Below are 22,055 nucleotides of genomic sequence, written 5' to 3' on the forward strand. Positions count from 1 at the left end.
CATCAAGAGCAAAACCTGTATTTACGCAAAACTGTGACACATCGAGTGTACTCGATTCTAAAGTACGAATGGAAAAGAACTGCCCTGTTAACCCCAGAAAGAGATAAATTTTGGGACAAAACAGAGTACTCTTTGGCCCAGCATATTATGAATTGATGAGATTTATTTCCAGCTTGATTGAGATGTAATTGACGTATAACATTATATAAGTTTAAGGTGCATAATGTGATGATTTGATACATGGATATATAACAAAATGATTATAATAAGATTAGTTAACACATCCATCGCTCACATAGTACCTTTTATGTGTGTGTGGTTAGAACTTAACCTATCTACTTTCTTAGCAACTTTCCTTTTATTTTTTATTGCTCAAATTTTTTATTCAGTTTTTATTTTTATTTTTTTTAATTGTTATTTCCCCAATGCAATTTTCTTTTTCTAGTCTACAGCGTGGTGACTCAGTTACACATACATGTATACATTCTTTTTTCTCACATTCTCATGCTCCCTCATAAGTGACTAGACATAGTTCCTAGGGCTACACAGTAGGATCTCATTGCTAATCCATTCCAAAGGCAACAGTTTGCATCCATTAACCCCAAGCTCCCCATCCACCCCACTCCCTCTCCCTCCCCACTGGCAACCACAAGTCTATTCTCCAAGGACATGAGTTTCTTTTCTGTGGAAGGGTTCATTTGTGCCTTATATTAGATTCCAGATATAAGTGATATCATATGGTATTTGTCTTTCTCTTTCTGACTTACTTCACTCAGGATGAGAGTCTCTAGTTTTTTAGCAACTTTCGATTATGCAATGCTGTGTTGTTAACTATAGTCACCATTCTGTAATTAGATCCCTTTATGACTGGCGGTGTACACCCTTTGACCACCATCACCCATTTCCCTTACTTCCTACCCCTGGCAGCCACCAACCCACTCTCTGTGTTTGGCTTTTTAAGATTCCATATGTGCATGAGAGCATACATTATTTGTCTTTATCAGACTTATTTCACTAAGCATTATGCTCTCAAGATTCATCCCATGTTGTTGCAAAAGACAGGGTTTTCTCTTTTTTATGGATGAATAATATTCCATTGTGTGTGTACATGTATGTGTGTGTGTGTATCATGTATCATACCACATTGTCTTTATTCATTTGTCTTTAGATGGACACTTAGGTTGCTTCCATGTCCTGCCTATTGTAAATAATACTACAGTGAACATGGGGTGCAGATATGTTTTCAAAATAGTGATTTCACTTCCTTTGGATCTATGTGCAGAAGTGAAATTGCTGGACCATATGGTAGTTCCATTTAAAATTTTCCGAGGAACCTCCATACTGTTTTCCACAGTGACTGTACGAATTTACATTCCCACCAACAGTGTATGAGGGTTCCCTTTTCTCTACATCCTCACTAGCACTTATCTCTTGTCCTTTTTTTTTTTCTGTCTTTTTTTTGCCTTTTCTAGGGCTGCTCCTGTGGCATCTGGAGGTTCCCAGACTAGGGGTCTAATCGGAGCTGTAGCCACCAGCCTACGCCAGAGCCACAGCAACGCAGGATCCGACCTGCATCTGCGACCTACACCACAGCTCATGGCAACACTGGATCCTTAACCCACTGAGCGAGGCCAGGGACCGAACCCGCAACCTCATGGTTCCTAGTCGGATTCGTTAACCACTGAGCCACAGCGGGAATGCCTCTCGTCCTTTTGATTATAGCCATTCTAACAGGTATGAGGTGATACCTCGTTGTGGTTTTGATTGGCATTTCCTTGATGATTAGTGATGTTGGACACCTTTTCATGTACCTGTTGGCCATTTCTGTGTCTTCTTTGGAAAAATGTCTGTTCAGATCCTATGTCCATTTGTTAATCAAATTATTATTATTATTTTTTTGCTATTGAGTTGTGTGAGTTCTTTATATATTTTGGATATTAACCTCTTATCAAATATATGATTTTCAGATGTTTTCCCCTGTTCCACCTCTTCATTTTGTTGTTTCTTTTGCTGTGCAGAAGCTTTTTAGTTTGATGTAGTCTTGTCTATTTTTGCTTTGTTGCTTTACTTTGAATGTTTTATCCAAAAACGTCATTGCCAACTCCTTTGTCAAGAAGCTTTTACTCTGTGTTTCCTTGTAGGAGTTTTATGGTTTCAGATGTTTCCATTTGGAGTTAATTCCATTTGGAGTTAAGATAACACCTAGTTTCATTCTTTTGAATATGAATATCAAGTTTTCCCAATACCATTTATCAAAGGGACTGTCTTTTACCCATTGAGTATTCTTGGCTCATTTCTCACAAGCATCTTTTGTGGTTCCGTGTGAATGTTATGATTTTTTTATTTCTGTAAAAAATGCTGCTGGAATTTTGATAGGGATTGCATTGATTCTATAGATAGCTTTGGAGAGTATGGTCATTTTAACAATATTAATTCTTTTGATCGATGATGATGGGATATATTTCCATTTTTTTGTGTCTTCAGTTTCTTTCATCAATGTTTTATACATTTCAGTGTACAAATCTTTACCTCCTTGGTTAAATTTATTCCCAAGTATTTTATTATTTTTGATGCTATTGTCAATGGGACTGCTTGTCTCTTTTTCAGATTCTTTGTTGTTGATGTTTAGAAACACAACTGATTTCTACATGTTGATTTTATATCCTGCAGCTTTATTGACTTCATTTACTAGATCTAATAGTTTCTTGGTGGAGTCTTTAGGGTTTTCTATATCATGTCATCTGCAAACAGAGACAATTTTACTTCTTCCTTTTCAATTTTGGAAGCATTTTCTTGTTTTTCTTGTCTGCTCCGGCTGGGTTTTCTAGTACTGTGTTGAAAAGGAATAGTAAGAGTGGATAGTCTTTGTCTTATTCCTGATCTTAAAGGAAAAGCTTTCAACCTTTCACTGTTGAGTACAACGTTAGCTGTGGATTTATCACATATGGCCTTTTCTTTGTAGAGGTACGTTCTTTCTACACTCAATTTGTTGAGTTTTTATCATGAATGGATGTTGAATTTTGTCAGATGCTTTTTTTTTTGCATCTATTGAGATAACCATATGATTTTTATCTTTCGTTTATTAATGGATGTATCAGTTATTGATTTGCATATGTTAATGAATCCTACTTGATCATTGTGCATAATCCTTGTAATGTGCTGTTGAATTTGGTTTGCTAATATTTGGTTCAGAATTTTTGCATCTATATTCCTTAGAGATATTGGCCTATAGTTTTCTTTTCTCGTAATGTCTTTACCTGGCTTTGATATTAGGGTAATGTTAGTCTCATTAAACAAATTTTTTAATGGCCACACCCACAGCATATGGTCAAGAATTGAATCCGAGCCGCAGCTATGCCGAAGCTGTGGTGACACTGGATGCCTTAACCCACAGTACTGGATGGGGGGTTGAACCCACACCTCTGCAGTGACCCGAGCCACTGCAGTCAGATTCTTAACCCACTGTGCCACAGCAGGAGTCCCTCGTGAAACAAAATTGAGAGTGTTCCCTCTTCTTCAATTTTTTGGAAAATTTTGAGAAGGATTGGCGTTAATTCTTTAAATGTTTAGTAGAATTTATCAGTGAAATCATCTAGTGCTGGGCTTTTCTTTGCTGAGAAGTTTGTGATTGCTGATTCAGTTGCCTACCTTGTTATAACACAGTCAAGATGGAGTGCCCCCAGAAGGGGCATCTAGAAACATGAGCTTCTAAAATGCTCATGGTTCCCCTTATCTTTCAGGTGGTAAATGTATCGCGGCTCGAGGGAGACGACAATCCCGTGCAGCTCATCTACTTTGTGGAGGATCAGGATGGAGAAAGACTCAGTGCAGTCAAGTCTTCAGATCTGATTAACAGGATAGATATCCAGAGAGCGGCCATCATCTTGGGTTACCGGATTCAAGGCGCTGTTGCGCAACGTAAGTGTGTGAGGCTTGGCCCCAGGGTCCTCTGTGCTCTGCTGAGGTCAAAAGCCAGTCTTTTTCGGACAACACACTCTGAATGGAAAGCATTCTTATGTGTGCGTAGTAGACTTATGTCTTCAATCTTTATTATTAAGTGCCGCTTATATAAGATGTTGGCGGTTCAAATTAGTTTGCCAAGACCTTTTTTCTTTCAATTGCTTGTGGGGCAGCCTTCCCTCTTCTTTCTCCTACCTAGCGTTTTATATTCTAGTGAGTAGGTTAACTTGAACATTTTTTTCCTCCTCCTCCTGTACGATTTCTTTTTAAAAATGTTGTCTTGGGTAAAAGAATGTGTTTTCTCTGTATTTATTCCAGAATCTTATATGTCATGTTTTGAATGTTGGCGGGGACAGTGAGTCACGCAGGAAGCTGGGAGGTGCCCCCTGCATTTATTGGCTTCCTTCTGGGTCTTTTGACACAAAGAAGCCCTTCTTCCTTACCCTTTTCAGTCCTGTTTCTCTCCCACCCTGTCCTCACACCTCTCACCACTTAGAAAGAGGTATTTTGATGCTTCTTTGTTATTGTTGGGAGAGTCTAGGTTCCCGCCTCCCCCTCCCCGCTGGCAATGCCTGCTCTCAGTGCCTTTTTTCTTCCAACGTGTAGATTTGGGATATTTAAAATTAAGAAAAGGAGAGGCATGGAGGAGTAAATTTATCTAAATAAACCTCTGTGAATCAGACTACTATTTTTTTTTTTTTTAAGGGCTGTACCCTCAGCCCGTGGAAGTTCCCAGACTAGGGGTTGAATCAGAGCTATAGCTGCCGGTGTACGCCACAGCCACAGCCATGTGGGAGCCGAGCCGGGTCTGCGACCTACACCACAGCTCATGACAGTGCTAGATTCTGAACCCACTGAGCAAGGCCAGGGATCGAACCCACATCCTCATGGGTACTTTCAGATTTGTTACTGCTGAGCCGTGATGGGAACTCCCAGACTACTATTTTAGTATGGATATCTCTCCTTTGTGGTCCTGGGGGCAATCCTGGTAAGAGTTCAGTGAAACTCGCTCCCGTCAGTACGTGCTTAGAAGGAATTCGATGTCGGAGGATGTTGAAAAACTCCCACAGAGAGCACATGGGCGACAAAGGCAGGTTGGTGGGGGTTTTTTTGTTTTGTTTTTTTAAGACAGCTTTAAAATTATCCTCAATGATGGAATATTCTTTGTAAGATGTATACTTGACCCTGGAAATTTACCAGGATGAGGGCTAATGGGCACACTTTCTCTACGTTAGGGATGACGATTGGGGAGTTGAAGCAAATAACCATTGGTGGTTTGTGTTTGTATATTTGAGGTATGATTGTATATTAGGGTATTCTGATTCAAAGCACTGAAAAAATGAGGCACTTACTTGTATTTCTTGATAAATGACATTTCTTTTTTTCTCTCTTTTTTTTTTTTTTTCAGGGCTGTACCCGCAGCATTTGGAGGTTCCCAGGCTAGGGGTCAAATAGGAGCCACAGCTGCCGGCTTACACCACAGCCACAGCCACAGCCACAGCCACGCCAGATCTGAGCTGGCTCTGTGACCTACACCACAGCTCATGGCACCCCCGGATCCTTAACCTACTGAGCAAGGCCAGGAATCACACCTATGTCCTCGTGGGTCCTAGTCAGATTCATTTCCACTGTGCCACAATGGGAACCCCAATAAATGACATTTCTGATTGTCAGAGAGGTGGCCCACTCCCGCTGAGCATTTCACTGTGTAGAGAAAATGGCCTGCAGTAGGCTGTGGTTCCCCTTCAAGGCTTTTTCCATGTGTCTTGAACCTGCCTTCCCTCAGTTGCATGCTCAAAACCACAGGGCTAGCAGTCCTGGGCTTGGAAGCCTCGGCCAACACCAGGACCAGCCCCCAAACAGCTGTGGACCTCATCCTAGGGCCTTGTTTGGATGCGTCACAGGGTTTTATTAGGTTAGAACTAGGAAGAGTATCCAGTTGTCCCAGCATCTCTGGTTGTGTCACTCCTATATTGTCAGCTGTTTTCATGCAGAATGAACTGAATGTTAACTGTATTCAGGCCCGATTTAAAAATTCAAGTTTTTACCACATTGTCATTTTTTCCATTTCTTGCATATAGCCTTTGCTTTGTAATTTGTGCTTCTTTCGTAGCGCGTGTGCTTTAGAGGGCTCGCTCCCCTCCCTTGTCATTCTCTCAGGGACCTAAACCCAAACTTAATCCAGCGCCGAGCATCTTTTTTATTGTTAGATCTTTGAGTAAAAACATCTTGATCCTGCAGCATATGTTAACCATTATAGGCTGTGAAAAGAGCATAAAACTTAGTCTCTGCCCAGGAAGACCAAGATGAATTTGAAAAGACAAGATTTAAAGTCATGACCATTTTAATGAGGAAGGTTGTATCGTCCATCAAGATGATATTTTTTGTTGTTGTTGTTGTTTGTTTTTTTTTTTTTTTTGCTTTTAGGGCCGCACTCAAGGCATATGGATGTTCCCAGGCTAGGGGTCAAATTGGAGCCATAGCCACTGGCCTATACCACAGCCACAGCAACACCAGATCCAAGCCGCGTCTGTGACCTACACCACAGCTCACGACAATGCCGGATCCTTAACCCACTGAGCGAGGCCAGGAATCGAACCTGCGTCCTCATGAATACTGGTCAGATTTGTTTCTGCTGAGCCACAGCAGGAACTCCAATATGATACATTTATGTAACAAAATGCATTTTGAAAGAATAGCAGCATACCATTTATCAGACAAAGACAAGCAAGAACAAAAGGCCTTAGATGGGGGGAATTTAGTGTCGTCTTGGAGAGGTCCTTGTGAAGTGGCCCTAACAGAGCGAGTTGGGCAGAGAGGACGGGGCATTTTGATTTTCAGAGCCTGGTGATCGGAACCTGAGCTTTAAGAGGACTGGAAGCAGTTGAGCTTTCCCGAAGAGCTGACGAAAGAACAAGCTGCAAAATGGGAGAAAAAATACTTGCGACCAACAAAGTACCCATCTCCAAAATATACAAACATCTCATACAGCTTTATATCAAGAAAAGCCCAAACAACCCAAGTAAAAAATGGTCAGAAGATCTAAATAGACATTGCTCCAAAGAAAGCAGACAGATGGCCAAAAAGCACAGGAAAAGATAAGATGCTCAACATCACTAATTATTAGAGAAAAGCAAATCAAAACTGTAATGAAGTTACGATGAGGTGTCACCTGTCACCAGTCAGAATGGCTGTCATCAGCGAGTCAGTTTAATATTTACAATGTATTATTGTAAATAATAACTGCCAGAGAGAGTGCGGAGCATGTTGGTGGGAATGTCAGTGGGTGTATCCGCTATGGAAAACAGTGTGGAGGTTCCTTCAAAAACGAAATATAGTGCTACCATATGATCCAGCAGTCTCACTCCCGGGCCTGTGTCCAGAGAAAACCAATATATCAAAAAGCTCCATCCACCGCCGTGTTCGTTGCAGCGCTGTCTACAGTAGTGAAGCCGTGGAAGCAGCCTAAATGTCCATCAGCAGCAGAATGAATAGAGAAGACGGGGTACATATGCACAATGGACTATGACTCAGTCATAAACAAGAATGAAACCATGCCACTGGCAGCAACGTGGATGCACCTAGAGCTTATCATACTAAGTGAAGTACGTCCGACAGAGAAAGACAAATGTATGATATCACTTATATGTGGCATCTCATAAAAATGCTGCAAAAGAACTTACTCGCAAAACAGAAGTGGATTCAGAGATTTCAACACTGAGCTTAGCGTTATCGAAGGGGAAATGTTGAGGGGAGAGATGCGCTGGGAGGCTGGGATGGACGCGTCCACATTCCTGTGTATGAGATAAAGAAGTAAGAAGGACCCACTGTACAGCACATGGCCACCTGCTCAGTGCCGTGTAAAGAAAATACAATAATCTGGAACGAAATGGACAGATGTACAACTGATTCACTTGGTTGTATACCTCAAACTAATATAACATTATAAGTCAGCTATACTCCAGTAAAAATTTTTTGTCTTTTTAGGGCCGCACCTGTGGCATGTGGAAGTTTTAGATCAGAGCTGCAGCCGATGGCCGATGCCACAGCAACGCGGGATCCGAGCCCAGTGTTCGCCCTACACCACAGCTCCTGGCAATGCTGGATCCTTAACCCACTGAGCGAGGCCAGGGATCGAACCTGTGTCCGCATGGATACAAGTCAGACTTGTTTCCACTGAGCCATGACGGGAACTCCTAAGATTTTTTTCAAAATATTAAAAAAACATTTTTTTAGAGATTAAGAAAAAAGCTGAATCCTGAGAGAGGATGCGTGTAGAATAAAGGGGATGAGGGCCCAGTCCTGGGAGGCTGGGCTGGGGGAAGGAGCCAGTGAAGGAAATTAAGAAGGACACAGTAGTTGAGACAGGAACGATGGGGTTGGAATGGGGGTGGGAGGGGGGAGTGAGGGCTTCCAAATAAATAAATTGATTTAATGTCATTTTAAAATGGACTGCTGGTATCTTAGGTAAAGCAATTTGAATCAAAAGTCATGTTTCAAGGGCTTGGGGGCTGGGGGTGGGGACACAGATAAGGCATGAAGGCAGGGCTCGCAGACCTCGCTCTTGGTGTGGGACCATTCCTGCAGTGCGAGTTTAGGGACCGATCTGGTGGAATGAGCTGGAAGCCAGGAGACCAGGAATAAGCTGACGTTGTCGTGAGTTAGCCCCGTTCCTGAGGACACATCACGTATGTCACCGTGGTCGCTCCCGGGCGGTCGAGGCGACCGTCCCGTGTCTGTCGCTGCCTCCCGTTTCCTGTCGTCGGGGGGGCGTGCTCTCTCCCCAGTCGTCTTGCGCCGGAAGGACGGGGGCTGTGAGGGTGGCTCCTGGGAGAAGGCACAGTCTCCGCCCGGAAGGGCCGCCTGGCCCAGGGTCGCAGAGCAGCCCCTGACAGACCCCCCTCCCTCGCCTGCAGCCGTGGACAGGGTGAAGAGGCCGGAGCCGGAGTCGCAGAGCAGCAACCTCTGGGTCATTGTGGGCGTGGTCATCCCGGGGCTGCTGGTGGCGCTGATCGTGGTCATCCTCTACTGGAAACTCTGCCGCACCGACAAGCTGGACTTTCAGCCTGACACTGTGGCCAACATTCAGCAGCGGCAGAAGGTAAGGGCACCCCGCCCCCGGCGTTGGCATGAGCAGCCCGTGGGCTGGGCTGAGGTGCGTCCAGTCCCGATCCGGAAGGACAGGGGAGGGGGTTGGAAAGGAAAGGGTTTGGTTTTACCGGTGGCGTCCCTTGCCTCTGCGTGTGCCTAGGGCAGCCCAGTTCCTCCGCAGGATTAACTCCTCGCCAGGAAGGTGTAACGGCTTAGCAGTGCCATGGGCTCTGAATTCCACTGTGATTTTATTTTTGAGATGCTCCCTTAGAAGATCACGTCCATCCTGTCTGTGACTTCTGATCTATTTTAACCCTGGGTATTTTTCAGAGAACAGGAGCCAGGAAAGGTTTGCTTTGATCTGTGTATCTTTTCGTTCATATGCAACTCTGCTGGGTGGCTCCTTTCTTTTCCTTTCCTTCCATGTCGCAAGCCTACTTATCCACCGTGATCATGACCACTTAATCATGAAGAAAGGGTAATACAGGAGTTCCCGTCGTGGCGCAGTGGTTAACGAATCCGACTAGGAACCATGAGGTTGTGGGTTCGATCCCTGCCCTTGCTCAGTGGGTTAAGGAGCCGGCGTTGCTGTGAGCTGTGGTGAAGGTTGCAGATGCAGCTTGGATCCTGCGTTGCTGTGGCTCTGGCGTAGGCCGGTGGCTCCAGCTCCGATACAACCCCTAGCCTGGGAACTTCCATATGCCGCTGGAGCGGCCCAAGAAATAGCAAAAAGACAAAAAAAAAAGAAAAGAAAAGAAAGGGTAACACAGGGAGTTCCTGTTGTGACTCAGAGGGAACGAACCCAACTAGTAGCCATGAGGATGCGGGTTCAATCCCTGGCCTCGCTCAGTGGGCTGAATATTCTGCATTGCTGTGGCTGTGGTGTAGGCCAGCAGCTATAGCTCTGATTTAGACCCTGAGCCTGGGAACTTCCATATGCCGCACATGTGGCTCTAAGAAAGAAAGAAAAAGAAGAAAAAAGTAATACATGCATTAATTTTAATATATAATTATGTAAATATATAAGTATATACATTTTTATATATATATAAATGAGTATTTGACAACCTTTTAAAAAATATTTTGGGGTATTAGTCTACTGGAAGAAATTCTGTGCAGTATTTTTTATAAGAAACAATACGCATAATCCACCAGCTGCCATTTCCAATCCAGGCTTCTTATAGGGAACCTGAGTACAAATTTTTATTTTTCCAATATCCCCCCACCCCACTCTACTGTGTAATCTTTTAGAGTAAATTCACTGCCCCTCACCTGACAGCAGTTTCATTTCATTTCTTTTCTTTTTTCTTCCTTCCTTCCCTCTTCCTTCTCTCTCTCTCTCTTTTTCTTCCTTCCTTCCTTCCTTCCTCCCTCCCTCCTTCTCTCTCCCTTTCTCTCTCCCTTTCCCTCTTTCTTCCTTTCTTTCTTTCTTTTTCTTTCTTTCTTTTCTTTCTTTCTTCCTTCCTTCCTTCCTCCTTTCTTTTTTCTTCCTTCCTTCCTTCCTTTCTTTTTTTCTTCCTTCCTTCCTTCCTTTCCACCTGCCTTCTTTTCTTTCTAGCAGCTCCTTTTCCATGTCTTCCCAAAGCATTCAAGGTAGGGTTTTTTCCTTTTCCTTTTTTTGGCTGCCCCATGAAATGTGGAGTTTCTAGGCCAGGGATCGGATCCAAGCCCAACTTTCGACTTATGCTGCAGCTGTGGCAACACCGGGTCCTTTGACCAGTGTTGGCCAGGAATCCAACTTATGTCCTGGCACTGCAGGCACAGCCGTTACTGTTTTAGCGCAGCGGGAACTCCTTGAGTTAGTTTTTATAGTAATCACAGTCCCCTTCTCACACGTAGGTTTCAACAGTTTCTGCAATATTTGTCACATACAAGTTTCAGAGTGAAGACATAGCCTCTTCATCAGTGCTTAGCTCCCTAGTGCAGCGAGAATGTGCCAAGTAAGAGAGGCGCTTGTGAGGTGTGGACACTGAGTGCAGCGCCCGGGCTAGCCACACCCAGAGCATGGGACGTGTGGTCGCCACCTGCATTTATTGACATGTGCCTGCTCTGGGTCTCACACATGTAGAGGGCCCACTCAACTCAAAAAGTTTGCTAAGAAAAGGCAAGCAAGAGGCAGAAGGACCAGAAATAAAAAAATTGTCCTATTAACCTTTTAATTTTATTCTGATTTTCTGGGTATAAAAAAAATTCTGCACATCACAAACCTAGACTTCCTGGATGAAAAAAAATAAGTATTTTATTTTTTTAAATTATTATTATTATTATTTTTTGGCTTTTTAGGGCTGCACCCGCAAGGGCATATGGAAGTTCCCAGGCTAGGGGTCCAGTCAGAGTTAGGGTTGCCGGCCTACACCACAGCCACAGCAATGCCAGCTCCGAGCCGTGTCTGGGACCCACACCACAGCTCACGCAACATCGGATCCTTAACCCACTGAGTGAGGCCAGGGATTGAACCCGCATCCTCATGGATACTAGTTGGGTTCATTACTGCTGCGCCATGATGGGAACTCCTGAAAAAAAAAAAAAAGTATTATTTTAAAATGTATTTTACCTTTGTGAAAGTAAATGAGGAGCATTCTTTTTCTTATGGATCCGCTAAGAAAGGCAAACCCTTGATCACATTGCAAGTTCATGGTTATCCGGTGTTTGGGAGGCAGTTTGTACATGACGGTTATACTTATGACCTCTCTTCATGTATTATTTCCATGGTCTGCTGAGGTCGTTTTGTTGGTAGGTGGTGAATAGCATGGAAAGAACCTGGGAAGAAGTCCCCGATCTACTAAATGATGCGTAGTGTGAATTTCATTGTAATGAGATCAACAGTCGCTTTGGAAGTGTTTTTGTTCTGGTGAGAAGGTATTGTTACTGAGAGACTTAACCCGTATAGGCGGTTATGTATTTAGGTCTTTAATGTTTTCCGCTTCCTACCATAAACACACCTGTCCCTTCAGTAACTGCCAGCGTTCCCACCGTTCACTAGATGCTATTGCCCAAGCTTTCGCCGTCTCCCACTTTTAGTTTCGAAATATTCTCACGTCGTAGATGTTGCTGTACATCAAACGGACAGTTTCCCATAAAACTGGCCTCCGGAGCCGCTCTCTTTGTGCCCAGTGCTGTGGAGTTTGATGCTTTTCCTTTGACGGCATCTTTGCCGGGAGGAACTCCGCCCGGAGGACCACCGGAGGTGACAGGTATCCTCCGCTCTGCTAGGAGGGTGGCAAGGTCTTTGTTTTGCTGGCACAGGAACCCACCACGTAGAGCTTGTCCTGCTTCTGTCGTAGGAAAGTGATGATGTCCACGTCGTTGAAAAACGAGTCTCTCTGCCGCGTAAGTGTTTCTTCTGAGACCGTCTGTCGATAGCGAGGGTCCCCTGGCCTCGTCTTCGGGGCACTTTGAAAAGATGCTGTCTTGTCGGGACTGCGAGTGCGCTTTTTCCTCCTCGTGTGGCTCTGTGATTTCTCTCGCCACTGCCCACCCCGCCCCCTGATGCTGCTTCACCGCTGCTCCCTGACATCTTTGGGCAAATCCCAGAGCTGCCAACATCTGGAATGAATAAATCCACGGACCAAAAATCCACACCCTCCCCCCTTCTTGTAACCAGAAGGAAACCTCTTCACATTGTCTGGGAATAGATTAGTTTTGAAATGTGATAACAGAGAGAGAGACCATTCTGTCCTAGTTTGAGGCAGGGTCTTTTACTGTTTCTAAGGAGAAAGGACTGCTAACCCCTGTCTTTCTTTTATCTGTGTTCTCTTTAATCTGGAGCCCCAAGGCATCGCTTTTGACTGCTCCCAGAAAAATTACAGCTTGGACCCGCCTCGCCCTGTTGAGGTTCTATTTAAAGACACGAATGGCGTTGGCCAGATGCTGCTGGCCCTTTGGAAACTTGTTCTTTTCAACAGGGACAGTCCACACCCCGTGGTTGGCATAGGACCATGGTTCCTGGCCGGCTGGCACTGCGGGCAGCCAGATGGAGCTGCCTGGTGCTGCGTGTTCATTCGCCCAATTGAGCAATTTGCTCTCAGCCACTCAGGGCCGGGCTGGGTGACAAGCACGGATAACCCACCAACCCATAACCCATCAAGGACTTTCATAAGGGAGAAGGGGAAGCAGTTCAAAGCTGAGGTGCTGCAGTGTAGGTTTGTCTAGGGTGCTGGGGAGGCACATATGAGGGGCAGCACCCCCGAGTCTGGGGCTGAAGCTTGGAGGTGGAGGAGATGATGCCGTGTGAATGGGTCCTGCCAGGGCGGACCCAAATCGCTCGAGGTGAATGGGAGGAAGGGCACAGCTCACACCACGAGAAGTAGGCAGCTCCAGGCTCAGAGGGTTTTATGGGACGTATCGGGTCGGACGTGGTGCTGGGGCTGAGGGGAGCCAGGGAAGGGTTTTCATCAGAGGGAGCAGCTTGGACGTATGTAGGTTGGGCACTGTCGCTGGAGGGGCAGTGTGGTCACCAGGTTGAAGGAAAGCTTGATGAGCAGTTCACGTCCTCCCGGCTCTGTAAGGATCCTCTTGCACGGAATGGCTTGGCGGCTCCAGGACCTGCTCGATGTGCCCTGAGGGCTGAGAACCTTGGAGGACTGCTTGCCCAGCTTCTGGACCTCAGGGTGTCCAGCGTCCCCTCGCCAGGCTGCCGAGGACACCCGCAGAGGGCACTGGCTTTAGGATTGCCCTTTCTGATTTAGTCACTTTGGGGATTTGCTCTGTGGTTTCTACTGTCATCTTTCCTTTTCTTTTCTTAAATGGCCTCACCTGAGGCATATGGACGTTCCCGGGCTAGGGCTTGAATCGGAGCTGCAGCTGCCGGCCTCCACCACAGCCACAGCCACAGCCATGCCAGATCCGAGCCATGTCTGTGACCTACACCACAGCTCACGGCAACGCCGGACCCTTAACCCACTGAGCGAGGCCAGGGATCAAACCCGCATCTTTATGGATACCAGTCGGGTTCTTAACCTGCTGAGCTGCAAGGGGAACTCCCTCTATTGTCATCCTAACTGCTGCTTCTCTGAAGGTTCAGGCTAACCCCAGTACCTGGGGACATCTCTCTGTCTTGTCCCATCTGCGTTGTATTATATTTATGGCTCACATGTTTTCATATTCACCAGGCATCTCTCTTGTTGTTTGGCTCACCTGCTCTGCAGCCTACCCTGACTTGTCAGCATTGTATTCCTTTGGGGCACAGACAGGGAGGTCTGTCCCCTCTGTGATAAAGAAAGAAGGCACAAAAGAGCCGTCTTTCCTCAAAAAATTAGGTCCTAACGGGAGTATAGAAGGCACTAATGAATTGTGACTCTTCAGACTACTGATGGAAGCTTATTCTGTCTGTGGAAGCTGCAGACACAATACAGTCAGACTTAACTCTCGATTTTTTTTTTAAAGACATGGAGAAACTGGAAAAAGTACTCCAGAAAATAGTGATGAAACAAAAGGAATTAATTCCATAAGTGAGGGGGACCGTGTTTCCTATAATTTTTTCCTTCTGTGTGTGGACAGTTTTGTTTCGTGTTAAGCGCAGATCTGGTTGCGAAATTTCTATTGTTATAGAAGGTAGTGATTCACCCAGGGATCTAATGGATGGATTTAAAGATATTAGTCAGAATTAACAAAAGCCAGTAGGACTTCAGAGCTGTAATGGATGGATATTTTGTTTATAACATATACCCTTTTCTTGGTTCCCCAAAAAATCCAATAAGTTTGGTGCTTCAGCTGACTTTTTTGAAATTCATTGAGACATCGGATATTTATTAAGGGTCTAACATGCATCGTGTCCTGTTGCTGAATTAAAAAATTTTGTACCTGAGAGTTCCTGTGATGGTGCAGCAGAAGCGAACCCGACTAGTATCCATGAGGACGTGGGTTCTATCCCTGGCCTCACTCAGTGGGCTGGGGACCTGGCGTTGCTGTGAGCTGTGATGTGGGTCCCAGACACAGCTCAGATCTCGAGTTGCTATGGCTGTGGTGTAGGCCAGCAGCTATAGCTCTGATTCGACCCCTAGCCTGGGAACTTCCATATGCTACCCGTGCAGCCTTTAAAAAAGAGAAAAAAAATTTTTTTTTTGGTATCTGAATGTATATCTATAGCTTTACCTAGTCTCTGAGGACTCTTAACTGACTATATTAACTGCTTGGTGTTTCATCAGCCAACAGCAATCATCTTGCTGTCAAGCTCATTCATATGGTGCCTTGACATTTATGAAACATTTTGATCTTGTTGAGGAGGAAGAATTTTCTAGGTTCTCCTGCCTGGTCTAGAAATGAAATTGACCTGAGACAGGTGAGCAGGAGAGAATCCCAGGCAAGGCTCACATCTCACGCATCCGGAGTTCAGCCCCAGGGAGACTGAGTAACTCAACGAACGGCCAAGCCCCTCCCTTAAATCCCACCTTCAGCTAAAGACGAAAGGATGTTGGGGGGAGTGGGTTAGAACTCAGGAGGGAAGCAGGCAGTTCACACGGAGATGGAAATGCGCATTTTGGGTAAATAAATGCTTGCTGGGCCTGTAGGGACCACAGGACACAGAATAGGTCCCCTCTGTTCTTTGAGGCAGTAAAGGGGAGAAATAGCAAAATGTCTTCCCGAGTCTTTTGGGCCTTGATTGTTTTCAGCTTGAAATAATCCACGTGTCAAAGAGACATTTGGGGGTGGAAAATTTTGTTCCTCTACAACACGTATATAAATGCATGTGTATATATGCATTTTGTTCCCCTACGACACACGGATATATGCACATATACATGCACATGTATGTTTATATATACACACGTGTGTGTGTATATGTACACACATGCATATAATATATATGTATACATGCATACATAACGTATGTGCATGTGTGCAATATGATATAATATATAACAAAGTTTGCCACCCCCAAATGTCTCTTTGGCCTGTGGATTGTTTCACAAGCAGAAAACAATCAAGGCCCAGAAGACTCAGGAAGAAATTTTGATAAATTATGCGTATGTATCTCTCTCTCTCTCTCTCTCTCTCTCTCTCACACGAACCCTGAGAGGCTGTCAGGGAAGGCATTTAGTTCCTGGACTTGGGTTCACAGCCTGCACCGAGGAGGCAGTGCTGTCCGTATTTTTTCTTTACTGCCTTCGGCGTCCTTTGCTTAGAGGAGGCCGTCTGTGGGTCCTGCTTCAGTTCGGATAAAGCAAACCACTTTCCAAAAGGGATGATGTTGGTGGTGGTGACTCAGTGCCTACCGACTGCATCTGCTATTCTTTGCTTCAGAGGCACCTTATGGGGCTGAAATGAGGTGCAGCTGGGGTAAAAGCCGCCCCAAGGGTGAGAGGAGGGTTGCTTCTATCAACTGGGAGAAGGAGTCTTGAGAAAGGTGGAACCAGAGTTTATATACAGAGGTTGTCTGTCTGGAATTTGATTCCCTTCAAAGGGCTGCATGCCCCTTGGCAAGTTACTCCCCCAGAAATTTGGGGAGCCCAGCGGAAGATGGCTAGGGGGTGGGGGGAGTCATGATGCTGCAGGTTTAGGTTCATTGTTTGGGAAACAACATTTCTGAGCTGAGGGTTGTGTGCCCCTCCACAGTCTGCCTGTGCCGTGAAGCAGACTGTTGGTAACACGATATCATCAATTTAGACAATCGTTGCCTTTTGTTTCCAAGCAACATCTTCCTGAATTCCTTTAGAGTAAGTTCTGTCTCCCTCTGGTGGCGTGAGTCATTATTGCAGACTACTTCCCTTCTATCCATCCAGCCTTGATTTTATTTGCTAAAAAGACCTCAGAAGCCATTCATTGATGTTGTCACTCATCTGTGCATGAAGAGCCAAGTAACGCTGGACCCTTTCACTTCTGCATGTGGTAGATTGTCTAGAAGAGCTACTTGGACGGTTGGCCTTTGTCTTCTGGCTGATGGACTGTCTGTGGGTGTGGAATTCAGCCTGAAAGGAGGGTTCTACGCTGCGCGTGGACCTCCTGCCAAGGAGACCCGTGGGACGAGTACTGATGTACCATTTAGGTTCCTCCCCTTTGTAACCTTGAATAAAGGAAACGGCTCATCCCCACCCTTGGCACTTTGTGTCAGCAAAGGCACCTCGCCTTTATTCCCCATGTTCCTGGATCCCTCTAGTGTCTTTGTGCTTTAGCACAGGCTTCAAAGCTGTGCCTGGACTCTGGCGGCAGGGCTCATGGGGTCTTGGTTGTGGGTTTGCTACTGGTACTGCATATCCCCAGGTAGGACTTCTTTCCTTCCTTTTTGTGCCCTGTTACTTCCATTGGCAGCTCCTTTCTAGAAGCCCTTTATTCCTCTTGGCTTCTATTACATTGAACTTTTACATTGAACTGTTTTTTCTTTAGGGCCTCACCTGCAGCGTATGGAGGTTCCCAGGCTAAGGGTCCAATTGGAGCTGCAGCTGCCGGCCTACACCACAGCCACAGCAACGCAGGATCCGATCCGTGTCTGCAACCTACACCACAGCCACAGCAACGCAGGATCCGATCCATGTCTGCAACCTACACCACAGCTCACGGCCACGCTGGATCCTTAACCCACGGAGCGAGGCCAGGGATGGAACCTGCATCCTCATGGATACTGGTGGGGTTTGTTAGTGCTGAGCCACGACTAATTACATTTCAAATTCTTCTTTTTCTTTGAATTCACCTATTTTCTTCCTTGCTTCCATTTCTGCCTCTTAGCTCCGAACTATTAGATGTTCTCCAGCATTTTATCCAGAGAGCCTGTTTTCATCTTAAAGATCTCAGCTCCCCTACATGTCCCTTTCTGTACAAATGCTCTCAAGCTCACACGTGCTGCCTGAGGTTTCCCCCGAGCTTGTCCTCGTCCCAGCTACATCGAGCCACGCTCCGTTGGAGCTCTTCCTGCTGTCTCAAAACCAAGCCTGTCTAGCATGAAACCTGTCTTTTTACCTTCTCGTCGTCATTCTTTCATGACTCACCTCTTTCCCTTCATGTCACGCCCACTGCTCATGGTGTCCTGCCTGCAGCCTCCCATCTCACCGGCTTCTTTCTCTCCTTCGCCTCTCGTATCTGTGTTCGGCTCCCAGGCCCTTCTGCTTGGTCTCTAGAGCTGTTCCTCCCTGTTGTCATTACTGAGGTTCGGGCCAAGGCTTTTGTCATCTCATGCATGGGATACCGTGGGTCTCCTTGTGTGCTTTCTGCTTGGATTTTAGAAATCCGCCTCTTTAGAAAGATTGAGTGGTTTACCGCTCTAGAAGCTGGCATGTGGAGTCATCCTTCTAGCATAGCTAACTCCATCTCTTCCTAGCTCTCAAGTCTCCTCTGGTCCCCGACACTATGTAGAACATTCTCGGTGGAGCTGCCTCTCTTTACTCTCTAGGAAGGGTACCTCGCCTGAGCCCCTCTCTGGAATTGGGTAGCGCGTGGTGAGGCTGCTGTGACAGCAGTCAGGGATTGCCTTGTGATGTCTTTTGTGTTATGGTCTATGTACTTGAATCTGTAGCAAGTATCTGTCTTGTCTGCAAACTCCAGGTATAAATGACACCTTGCACGGGGAGACGTTTTAGAGAGGCACGTTGAGTTGGATGGGTGGCGTTGCAAGCACATTCTCGGATCAGGAGCTGGCACTCACAATCCGGCCAGCCTGCGCAGTCTCATCTACTGTCCTGAGATTCTGACTGACTGTCTCCCGTGTGTGTGTGTGTGTGTGTGTGTGTGTGTGTGTGTTTCAGTTACAGATCCCTAGTGTGAAGGGCTTCGACTTTGCAAAGCAGCATCTGGGGCAGCACAATAAGGATGACATACTGATCATTCACGAGCCAGCCCCCCTGCCAGGACCCATGAAGGACCACACCACGCCCTCCGAGAACGGAGATGTGCCGAGTCCCAAGGCAAAGATCCCTTCCAAGAACATCCGGCACCGAGGAAGGTTCTTATTGCACTTTCTGTATTGTTCTCTGTGGCACGCGCATTTCCGTGTCTGGTCTGTCAGTTTCCAGAAGGGGAAAGCAGGCCTGGCGGTGAGTGCTGTCCAGGCCAGCCGCCTGGAAGACAGACAGCACTTTGCCCAAAGTCAGTACACCCGAGGGCTCTGGATCCCCTCTGCTGGAATACCAGGGGAGTGCTCTCTTTCCCCAAAGTGTTTAAAATTATGAATCATTGTCCATCATGGTTTCGTGGCTCCCCTGGGACTTCATCAGGGCTTGACCAGCTCCAATGTATATATTCTGGGGTGACCACGCTAGACCTGCTGGAGGTGAGATCAGGAATAACATATAACAGGTGCATGGCGTATGATACACACTCTGCCAGTCTTGGCTTGGCCCTTGCCCGTCACGCCAGCACCTGGAGCTGTGGCTTCTTTGCTTGGTGTGCACGTGACCGTCATCATCACATCCTTCTGCCCTCGCTTGGCTTTTTTTCCACCTGCTCCTGTTGTCATTCTTGTTGGCTTGTGTGCATGCATCTTCATTGCCTCCCCTCTGCCCAGCTCCCCATCCCCGATTTATTCCCAGTCCTTTTTTTTTTTTTTTAGGGCCATACCCATGGCATATGGAGGTTCCCAGGCTAGGGCTTGAATCAGAGCTGTAGCCTCCACCCTACGCCACAGCCACAGCCATGCAGGATCTAAGCCACGTCTGGAACTTACACCACAGCTCACGGCAACGCCGGATCCTTAACCCACTGAACAAGGTCAGGGATTGAACCTGCGTCCTCATGGATGCTAGGCAGATTCGGTAACCACTGAGCCACGATGGGAACTCCCATTCCCATTGCTCTTATCAAAATTAAACACATGGAGAACTGCTTGCTAACAGACTACCTACCATCTCTCTGCGGTTCTCTGAGTCGGGCCACAGCTTTCTGGATAAGACGACGTCCGGAATCAGGTTCTATTAAGTTGACCTCAGATGAACGCGTAATCAGGCTTTGGCTATTGAAGCCTCAGATTATCAGCTTGCCTTTGAGCTCTGGAATCCCAAATCCTGATGTTTCTGCTGAGCCGGGGGGAAAGCGTGTGATCGTAAACCAACATTCAAAACGATGTTTTAATTTCCGACTTATCAGAAATCCTGCCCCAGGGGTTCTGGCCTAGTTTTAAGAATCTAATGGCTATGAGAACACGATCTCTTCAAAAGAAGATGAATTATGTAGAGAGAGATCGTTTGCTTAATTATTTTGCCAAGTGAGAATAAATCAAATCATGAAAGCTTAATTGAATATGCTAGTACAGTTTCGCCCCGTCTTTCCCCCCCTCTGGTAGCCTCATCCTAAACATTTTGTTCCAGCATCTCAATGGTCTGCTTGGTTAAGACAGCCTTTTTGCATCCCTCAGGGGCACCAGAATGTCTTGGCATTTCAGAGAGCGCAAAGAGAAGGGGTGTTAGCGATTAGGCATTTTTCACTAGCCTGGTGCAAGCTGGTTTCTGTGACACCCTTGCTTTTTATATGTTGAATCACATAGCAGCGATAATCACTGCTTACGCTTGTGTAGACTTTATCCAAAGAGCTCAAGTTTTATGGGGTGACTGCAGGTATATACCCTTGCTTCCTGGATGTTCTGCAGAACAGGTAACCCCTAACAGGCTTAAACCCCAGATGCTCTGATCTAACCCGTGCCAGCCCCACACGGCCCGTCCAGGCCCTGTAGCTGCAGGACCATCCTCCAGTGGGACTTGGTTTCCTGGCATTTGTTGAAACGAACCCCCAAAGCCTTTTCATAAACCTTGTCAGACTGTCTTCAGAGGGTGACTGGGTGCCGTTAGTGCCCCTGAAGATGCCGGGCCACCAAGCAGTGCTTTGGACTGTTTCATTTCTACCAGTTTTGTCTGGAAGCCCGACTTCCACACCCACGTGAAAGTGACTTTTCCCTCCCCCGTCTTTCTCTCTCCTAACGTTTGCATTTGTGTTGTGTTTGCAGAGTTTCCCCTTCAGATGCCGACTCTACAGTAAGTGAGGAGTCCAGTGAGAGGGAAGCAGGGGACAAGACTCCAGGAGCGGTGACCGATGGCAAGTCCCACAGAGCCCCTCAGAGTGGTCTGTGACCCTTCTTGTTCTCCACTTTAAAAGTAGCAATGACGAGGTTCCAACAGGCTAGGGGTTTTGTACCGCTTCGAAGGCCCAACATTAAAGACAAAACGAAAAACAGGTGCAGAAGAATATTCCTCATTCTATAGTAAATTTCTCAGATTGACTGTCACCAGCTAACACTGTATTGGCGTTCGCTTTGAGGTCAGGGGCCATGCTGGAGGTTTGAGATTCTGCTGAGGTGTGTTTTGAGGTTAGTGGTTCTATCCTAGTTTAGGGGTCCTCACAGTTTTCTTCTGCCAAGGACGAGGAGGGATCAAGCCAAAACCAGAGTCTCAAAAGCTGCAGCCAGCCTGCAGGGACCTTCTTAGGAGCCGGTTCACTGTCACCGTTAGAAAGCTGATTATCTCTCACAGGTGCAAGAGCATTGGACTTGGTCGTGACCCTCGATGTGTCTTCTAGTTCCGTGTGATCAGACGCTGTAGCGGATTTGCATGTGTTTTCAGATGCTGTCGCTTCTTAGGTCACGTTTGAGGTGAATGTCAGTCTCCTTCTAAAGAGGACTGTTGGGGTCCCCACTGCGGCCCAGTGATCCACGTCATCTCGGTGGCGTTGCCAGTTCGATTCCTGGCCCGGTACAGTGAGTTAAGGATCTGGCGTTGCGTGAGATTCCTTCCAGTTGTTTCTTTTTTGGTGTTAAAGTAAAATACCGTCTTAAAATAAGGGAAGAATCTTTTTCTTTGGATCCAGTTTCAGAGGATCTTAAAAATTATTTAGCACTGTGGTAAGCGGTGTCCTGTTTCGGATAGACAGGATTAAAATCTAATTTTGATCCTGGGAAAGAAATATTTGGGAAAGCAAAAACCAACCTAATCTGCCCTGGAGTTTCTCAGTTTCTGTTAATTGCACATCTGAGAATTTCATGCTTTCCGTTCCTGCATTTAACTCCTGGCTGACAGTGTGGGAACCAGTATATTCTATATGGCTAATGAAAATCAAATCTTGCTTGCAGCATATATTCAAAACCTTCAGCA

At 46.1% G+C, this 22,055-nt stretch overlaps 1 protein-coding gene across 1 annotated transcript in view; it reads left to right on the forward strand.

Annotated features, from left to right (window-relative positions):
* KIAA1549 (KIAA1549 ortholog) overlaps nucleotides 1–22,055 on the forward strand; it is an 84,047-nt gene that overhangs the window by 22,277 nt on the left and 39,715 nt on the right. The window contains exons 8-11 of the mRNA XM_047763239.1: nucleotides 3,741–3,918; nucleotides 8,877–9,061; nucleotides 18,726–18,922; nucleotides 20,915–21,003. Of these exons, the coding sequence (XP_047619195.1) occupies nucleotides 3,741–3,918; nucleotides 8,877–9,061; nucleotides 18,726–18,922; nucleotides 20,915–21,003 (649 nt within the window). The remainder of the gene's footprint in view (nucleotides 1–3,740; nucleotides 3,919–8,876; nucleotides 9,062–18,725; nucleotides 18,923–20,914; nucleotides 21,004–22,055) is intronic.

Source organism: Phacochoerus africanus, chromosome 16, assembly GCF_016906955.1.
Source record: "Phacochoerus africanus isolate WHEZ1 chromosome 16, ROS_Pafr_v1, whole genome shotgun sequence".
NCBI classification, from domain to species: Eukaryota; Metazoa; Chordata; class Mammalia; order Artiodactyla; family Suidae; genus Phacochoerus; species Phacochoerus africanus.